General features: G+C 53.4%; 1 protein-coding gene across 1 annotated transcript; it reads left to right on the top strand.

The window, feature by feature from the left end:
* Window positions 1-7,714: 7,714 nt before the first annotated feature.
* On the top strand, window positions 7,715-8,182 carry LOC147959765 (uncharacterized). The gene has a single exon (XM_087532892.1). The coding sequence runs from the start codon at window positions 7,715-7,717 to the stop codon at window positions 8,180-8,182; it is 468 nt and encodes a 155-aa protein (XP_087389018.1).
* Window positions 8,183-8,484: the final 302 nt, after the last annotated feature.

Below are 8,484 nucleotides of genomic sequence, written 5' to 3'. Positions count from 1 at the left end.
AAGATCATGAAGTGGAAAAGCTGTTCTGGTCACAGTTCCATGTTCCTGTGCGTCCGCTGCTATTGAATGAGCCAATGGCCGAGTGGGCCGAGCTCCATAGGTTGTCCGGGCTTGCCATGAGGTCTGTTGTGGATCATCTGTGGCCGGAAGGGCCAAGGCCGAATAGTTAATTTAGTTTAGTGCAACAGTTCCTTGGTGTTGTGCCACACATAGATGCTATGAAGAGGTCGGCGTGCATAGAGGGTGCGTGTATGGCACTTGCCCATGTCAAGACATACTGGGCAGTGATGGAGGCCACTGCAATTGTAGCCCCGAGTTCGGCAGTGGGTCGAGTACCTGCCGAGCCCTACTTTGAAGAAGTCCTTGAAGGCGCTCGTTCAATAGAGGCTCGATGCTCGAAGAATATTATGTTCTAGTGACATGTATTCCCATTGTAAAAACAATGTTTTATTGATTTATAAAGGTTGTGTTTATACTTTTGCCTGAAAGTATTATGATGCCTCATGTGCGGTCGTTTATGCATATATGTATATAACCTGAAAGTTTGCAGTCGTCGGCTTCAGCCCCCACGCATATAATGCGGGGGTGTTCGCAAAAAACGCGTATTCGCACTTGATCCAGCGTCTTGGTCCATTAAGGAGGTGGTAGCGCAGCGAAAGAGGCAATCGGACTATATTGCTTTAACACTTTCACTTAGCCATAGGAGTTTGACAGTGGGACTACTATATAGCCCCTGGTCCTTCCGTGCTCGTCCGAATAAGGTGCGCGTACGTACATGACCTGGAAACGGCCCTTCGTTAATGCGGAGGAATCCCGAAGATTCCGCTAAGTCATCGAGTGGTTGACCAGTCTCGCGCTTTATCATGACAGTCAGTTTTCGGCTTTCTCTACTGAGGTGCTCATCCAGATGAACCAGGGCACAATCGCAGTAGTTCTCCCAGTGCCGCCTTAGCCGATAGAGCGGAACGTAAGGTAGCAAAACATGGGAGCCTGAAAAACCCAACGTTTGACCAAAGACATGATTCGGAGCTGATGCATATAAGGCCAAACTCGTGACGCCGAACACTCCCTAAGGTATTCGGTCTTTATAACATATTCTGGGCTGAACAATGCCCTTAATAATAAACCCCGCGTGTCCAGGTACGTGCAATATTCTGACGTGGCGAAATTCCAATAACGTCAGCATCCTTCTCGGTTGTATTGAGTATCCGGAGGATGTGATCAACAAGAGACAGTAAAAAAGGTTTACGAGGGTCTTAATCTGAAAAGAAACCTTTGAGCGGGTCCCTGCTGCACGTCTGCGCCTGTGTCTCCATTGTGCCGTGTCCTGGACGGGTGTAGCACGATTGTCATCTGTAAAAGAGAAGAACTTAGGCGAAAGTTGTCGTGCCAAAGAAAAAAATCGGTTATTCTAGATAAACCATTAAAATTCAAGATAAGTCAAGTTGAGCCGAACTAGTCCTGATTACACGCGTGAAGCCCCTCGTACTGTCTATGAGGGTTTAACCATCAAACCAATCTCAGGTATATTGGGTGCTGCGCCGGACTCGTCGAACCGTGTCCGCGGTCTTGACGACCTATCATTTATTCTGGTTGGTGAGGCCGTCTAGTGCTCGACTGTTAAAGCCGCCGCACATTCTTCCGCGTGTAGAGAACGCTCAATATTTCCACTAACTGTGATGATGCCACGTGGACCCGGCATCTTAAGCTTAAGAGAAGCGCAATGTGCCGCATTAAAACGAGCGAAAGCCGCTCTTCCAAGTAGTGCTTGATAGCCACTTCGGAATGGAGCGATGTCGAAGGTTAACTTTTCACTTCGGAAGTTGTCGGGAGAACTGAATACAACCTCTAGTAATAGAGAGCCCGTACAGCAGGCCTCTGGGCCTGGTATTACTCCCTTGAAGGTAGTATTACTGTGGCTTATTTTTGTCGGGTCTATCCCCATTTTGCGGACTGTGTCCTGATATATCAGATTTAGACTATTGCCGCCGTCCATAAGGACTCGTGTGAGATGGTATCTGTTTATTATTGGGTCTAACACCAAGGCATCCAATCCTTCATGTCGGATGCTTGTCGGGTGATCCCTGTGATCAAAAGTGATCGGGCAGGCCAACCAGGGGTTTAGCTTAGGCGTGACGGGATCTACGGCGCGTATGTCTCGGAGTGCATGTTTGCTTCTCCTCTTCGTCACGTGGATCATGTTTACTGTGGGTGTGATTTGCAGGTTTATCGACCTGCTTGAAGACCCAACATTCTTTGTGGGTGTGATTTGCAGGTTTATTGGGGGTGCCATGAATCTGACATAGTTTGTCTAGAATCTTGTTTAGGATGGATGGTCCATCTCTGTTGCCATTGAAAGGCTTTTTCCACTGACCTGGTCGGGAGCCCCTGAATCCGGCATTTACCGCCGTATTATGGGCTATCTTCTTTATTTCGACGCTTGTTTTTATTGCATCGTGGTTTTCCATTGCCATCCCTGACTTGGAATGTGCTTGGGTCGCTGGTGCTACTGCGGGCTAACCAGCTATCTTCACCCGCGCAAAAGCTGGTCATGAGGCTTGTCAGGGCTGCCATTGTTCTCAGTTTTTCTTGGCCGAGGTGTCTGGTGAGCCATTCGTCTCGGACGCTGTGCTTGAAAGCTGCTAAGGCCTCGGCATCCAGGCAGTCGACGATTTGGTTCTTCTTAGTGAGAAACCTATTCCAAAGCTTTCGGGCTGACTCTTTGGGCTGCTGAATTATATGACTTAAATCGTCTGCATCCGGGGGTCGGACATAGGTCCCTTGAAAATTAGCCCAAAAAGCATCCTCGAGCTCCTCCCAACTTCCAATTGAGTTTTCGGGGAGGCTTTTCAGCCAGTGTCGATCTGGTCCTTTAAGCTTGATGGGCAAGTACTTGATGGCGTCGAGATCGTCTCCGTGAGCCATATGGATATGGAGTATAAAGTCCTCAATCCAGACCCCAGGGTCTGTGGTCCCATCGTACGCCTCTATGTTCACTGGTTCGAATCCTTCTGGAAATTCGTGGTCTAGCACCTCATCGGTGAAACATAACGGGTGTGCGGCACCCCTGTATTTGGATGTATCATGGTGTTCGGACTGTTGTAGTATTTGATTTTGTGCTGAAGCGCGCTTCCTAGATCCATAGATGGATCTAGTCATACTGGATTTTTTGCGCAAGTCCTCACATAGATCGTGTGTTGACTTATGTGCGGCCTTGTTAGCCGCTCTATCGCGGTCACAAGGTGGTTGATCCGGCCGATTGGCCGTTGTATTCTTCGGCTATGTGGGCTCTAAGGCCTCATCGTCGAATTCAGGTAATAGCTTGCGCTTTGGATAGCTCTCTATATGGTAACTTCCACCAAACTTTTCTTCGTTGTCGAGCACTTTGTTCCACCTGTTGTTGAGCATATTTTGTGCAGCCTTAAGCCTTTGCTTCTGCTTCTTCAGACTCCTCGCTGTGGCAATAAGCCTTCTGTGGAGGTTATCTTGTTCCAAGTGCGTTTCCGGGATGATGTGTGCATCTTCGTCCGGACTGCTTGCCTCCTCAGAGGGGGTTTATGAGGTTTATCCTCGGCCTTGTCGTGTTCATACATCGGATCTGTACTATGTTCGCCGTTTGCAGTTTCATCGTGCTCCGCCGCTGGGTCGATGTGCTCGTCGTTTCCTCTGGAGTCGACTGGAGTGTTATTTTCTCTTGCGCTGTTATCGCTGTTTTTGCTATGTCGGGACTTAGAGCAGCGCCGCTGATGTCGGCGCTTGGGTTGCTTCTTGGAGGGGCCATCCTGCGTTGTCTCGTCACCATTGCCTTCTTTGGGTGTATCCACCATGTATACGTCATCTGATGAAGTAGCTGTCCAGCGCCCTGTGGGCACTGGTTCCTGTTCGTCTCCTGCATCGTCGTCCAAACCGTCGATGTCTTCGGAGTCGAAGTCGAGCATGTCAGTTAAATCGACGACAGTGGCTACTAAGTGGGTGGTGGGTGAGGAGTGAATTTCTTCGTCGTCCGCATCCCGTTCTAGCCGGACATAGTTCGGCCAAGGCTCTCCTGACAAGGAGAGAGATCTTAATGAATTTAGCACATCACCGAAAGGCAAGTGCTGAAAGATATCCGCGGAGGTAAACTCCATGATCGGTGCCCAATCGGATTCGATGGGCGCGGATGCAGGCGGTTCGGAGCCCGTGGCCGGGGCCGAGTCCAATGGTCCGGCAACACAGCTCTCGTAAGGGGTAAAGTCATTATCCAGCTCTATCGCCACTGAGAGTGCGGCTTCAATGGCGGGGTCTATTCCCCCATCCTCGGATGGCACAATTTGCTCTGGATTAGGGGCCGGAGTAGTGGCAGATGCGATGTCCCGAACACTGTCCGACGGCAGAGTTACGTCATGCTCGTCGTGATTGTGCGGCGCACCTGACATGGGCTCGAATCCGTCGAAGATCAAGTCTCCGCGGATGTCGGCAGTGTAGTTTATGTTTCTGAACCTGACCTGACGGCCAGGGGCGTAGCTCTCGATCTGCTCCAAATGGCCAAGCGAGTTGGCCCGCAGTGCGAAGCTGTCGAATATGAAGATCTGTCCGGGGAGGAAAACCTCACCGTAGACCGCATCGTTACCGATAATCGGAGGAGCCATCAAGACTTACAGTGACGGAACAGTGGAACTCTCAATGAAAGCACCAATGTCGGTGTCAAAACCGGCAGATCTCAGGTAGGGGGTCCCAAACTGTGCGTCTAAGGTGGATGGTAACAGGAGGCAGGGGACACAATGTTTACCCAGGTTCGGGCCCTCTCGATGGAGGTAATACCCTACGTCCTGCTTGATTGATCTTGATGATATGAGTATTACAAGAGTTGATCTACCATGAGATCATAGAGGCTAAACTCTAGAATCTAGCCTATGGTATGATTGTATGTTTTCCTACGGACTAAACCCTCCGGTTTATATAGACACCGGAGGGGGCTAGGGTTACATAAAGTCGGTTACAAGGGAGGAGATCTACATATCCGTATTGCCAAGCTTGCCTTCCACGCCAAGGAGAGTCCCATCCGGACACGGACGAAGTCTTCAATCTTGTATCTTCATAGTCCAATAGTCCGGCCAAAGGATATAGTCCGGCTGTCTAGAGACCCCCTAATCCCGGACTTCCTCACCCGGGTTGGGCGGCGCCCAAGGCTGACCTGACCTTCGACTCGGGGGATCACCTAGTAACCACCGTCGGTTCGGGCGTGCTACTGATGCTTTGCACGCCCACCATCTGCAGCGTAGCCGTCACCAAGACCCTCATCGACGGCGGCGCCGGCCTCAACGTGCTCTCCGTGGACGCTTTTAGTCTCCTTCACGTACCGCTAGAGCGGCTCCGCCCCAGCAAGCCCTTCTCCAGAGTCGGCAGCGGCTCATCCAACCCCCTGGGGCAGGTCCGTCTCCCCGTGACCTTCGGCACATGCGAAAACTACCGCACTGAGCTAATCGACTTCGACATCGCCCGCATCGGCCTACCGTACAACGCCATCCTCGGGTAACCAGCGCTGGCCCAGTTCATGGCAGCTACCCATCCTGCCTACAACCTCATGAAGATGCCAGGAAGCAAGGGCGTTCTCACCATGGCCGGAGACACCAAGGAAGCCTTGGCGGCCCTCAAACTCGCCTTTAGGGCCACGGTGGTAGCTTGCCCGGCTGACAAGGCCATACCTAGGACCAAAGGCGCTGCACCGACCAAGAAGAAGCGGCTATTCACTCAAGGTCAAGCCAAGACGAAGCAGATACCGATCGACACGGACGGGGCCTGTGGCGCCACCTTTACTATAGGCGCCGACCTCGCCCCAGATCAAGAAAGGGAGTTGGTGGACTTTTTGCAAGCGAACAAGGAAGTATTCGCCTAGGAACCCAAGCAGCTAGTTGGTGTTCCGAGAAGAGTGATCGAGCATCATCTGAGGGTATGCCCCAATGTGCACCCTGTGAAGCAGAGGACAAGGCAGCAGTCCACGGAGAAGCAGTCCTTCATCGTTCAGGAAACCCCCAAGGTAGAGGCAGCGGGTGTTATTCGTGAAGTCCGGTACCCAGAGTGGCTGGCGAACCCGATCATCGTGCCGAAGAAAGGAGGGAAGGAGCGCATGTGTGTTGACTTCACCAACCTCAACAAGGCTTGCCCTCAAGACCCATTCCCGCTGCCGCGCATCGACCAGATTGTCGAATCCACTGCCAAGTGTGATCTGCTATATTTCCTGGATGCATTCTCAGGCTAACACCAGATCAAGATGGCGGTGGAAGATGTGGAGAAAACAACTTTCTTGACCCCGTGTGGGGTATACTGCTACACTTGCATTCCATTCGGACTGTGCAATGCAGGAGCGACCTTCCAGCGACTGATGCACATCGCCTTGGGGCGGCAGCTCGGGAGAAACGCTGAGGCCTACGTCCACGACATTGTGGTGAAGTCTTGTAAGGCAAGAACTTTGATTCAGGACCTGGAGGAAACCTTCACGAGCCTGCGCCAGGTAGACTTGCAGCTCAACCCGAAGAAGTGCGTGTTTGGTGTTCCTTCCGGCAAGCTGTTGGGCTTCCTCGTGTCCCAGAGGGGGATCGAGGCCAATCCGGAGAAGGTCAAAGCAATTGAAGACATGAGCCCACCACAAAATCTCAAGGAGATGAAGAAGCTTGCAGGCTGCGTGACTTCGCTAGGGCGCTTCATCTCCAAGTTGGGGAAGCGCGCCTTGCCGTTCTTCAAGCTGATGAAGAAGAAGGGCCCGTTTGAGTGGACCCCCGAGGCCGACCTGGCATTTCAAGACCTCAAGAGATACTTGACCAGCCTGTCAGTGATGGTGGCGCCTCGTCCTTGTGAGCCCTTGGTACTCTACCTCTCTGCCACACCCCACTCCGCCAACGCGGTGCTGGGGGCCCTCAGGGGGGAGCCCCAGGTCAAGGGCCCGTCAAGTGGAGTCGCCGAGTCGGATGAGGCAGCTCAGCACCAAGACGATGCTCCTGAGACAGCGGCTGCCCCGGCTAGTCATCAAGACCCAGAAGCTGGGGACCCGCAGGGAACACCTCAGCCCTTAGGAGCCAAAAACTCCGTCAGCTCTCCCGCCCTCGTCGAGCATCCAGTGTATTTCGTCAGCACAGTGCTATGAGATGCGAGAGCACAATACCCCATGCCTCAGAAGCTCTTGCTCACGCTCCTAGTGGCCTCGTGTAAGCTGCGCCACTACTTCCAGGGTCACCCCATCAAGGTCGTCTCAGCTTACCCATGGGAGAGAGTGCTCAGGAGCCCCAATGCTGCGGGAAGGGTCGCCGAATGGAACATCGAGCTGCAAGCGTTTGACCTGGAGTTCAACACAACCGGGGTCATCAAGTGGGCTGCGCTCGCTGACTTTGTGGCAGAATGGACTGACACCCCGGAGCTCGAAGCAGGCGAGAATCGATCCCTCTCCCCAGGGAGTGAAGCGCCAGATGGCTGGGTCATGTACTTCGATGGCGCGTTTGCACGCCAGGGAGCGGGGGCTGGAGCCGTGCTCATCTCGCCCACTCAGGACAAACTTTACTACGTCGTGTAGCTCTGCTTCCAGCGGGGCAAGAAGGTCTCCAACAACATCGCAGAGTACGAGGGTCTCATCGCCGGCCTCAAGGTTGCGGTGGCCCTGGGTGTGAAATGCCTTACCATCAAGGGAGACTTGCAGCTCCTCGTCAACTTCTCCAACAAGGTGTGCGAACCAAAGGATGAGCACATGGAGGCATACCGCATGGAGGTACGCAAAATGGAGAAGCAGTTCCTGGGCCTGGAGCTACAGCATGTGCCATGTGGCACCAACAAAGAGGCCGACGACATCGCCAAAAGAGCATCCAAGCGGCTACCCCAAGAGCCTAGCATCTTCGAGGAGCGGCTCTTCAAGCCTTCAGCAGCACCTCCGCCTGTGGAGCCGGCGCCACCTCAGGAGGAGCTCCCCCAGCCACCTGCCTCGGGAGCCCCCGCCTGCGGCCCGATCTCAGGAGCGCGCCTCCTCTTAGCACTCGAGCCTCTGGAGGGGTGCTGGATCGAGGAGTTCAAGTCGTACCTAACACAAGGCACGTTGCTGGAGAAGGAGGAATACACGGAGCGTGTGGCCCGGCAGGCTATGGCGTACTGCATCCAGGATGGTGAGCTATACAGGAAGCAGCCAAATGATGTTTCTCAACGATGCATTTCCAGGGAATAGGGGAATGCGTTCCTGGCTGACATACACGGCGGAGACTGCGGGCACCACTCGTCATCGTGCACCCTAGTCGGCAAGGCTTTCCGCGGCGGGTTCTACTAGCCCACGGCACTCAACGACGCGGCCGAGCTGGTGAAATCTTGCGAGGCCTGCCAATTCCATGCCCAGCAGATCCACCAGCCAGCTCAGGACCTCCATACTATCCCGCTCTCATGGCCGTTCGTTCTGGATATCCTGGGCCCATTCCCTCGAGCGCCTGGAGGTTACCGCTACCTCTACGTCGCCATCGACAAATTCACCAAGTG

This window comes from Triticum urartu, chromosome 7A, assembly GCF_056163025.1.
Source record: "Triticum urartu cultivar PI428250 chromosome 7A, HENAU_Tu73, whole genome shotgun sequence".
NCBI classification, from domain to species: domain Eukaryota; kingdom Viridiplantae; phylum Streptophyta; class Magnoliopsida; order Poales; family Poaceae; genus Triticum; species Triticum urartu.
This window is presented reverse-complemented; position numbering and strand designations above follow the sequence as displayed.

Coding starts and splice junctions, on each gene's coding strand:
- LOC147959765 (XM_087532892.1), top strand. CDS start 7,715: ATGGAGGCATACCGCATGGAGGTACGCAAAATGGAGAAGCAGTTCCTG.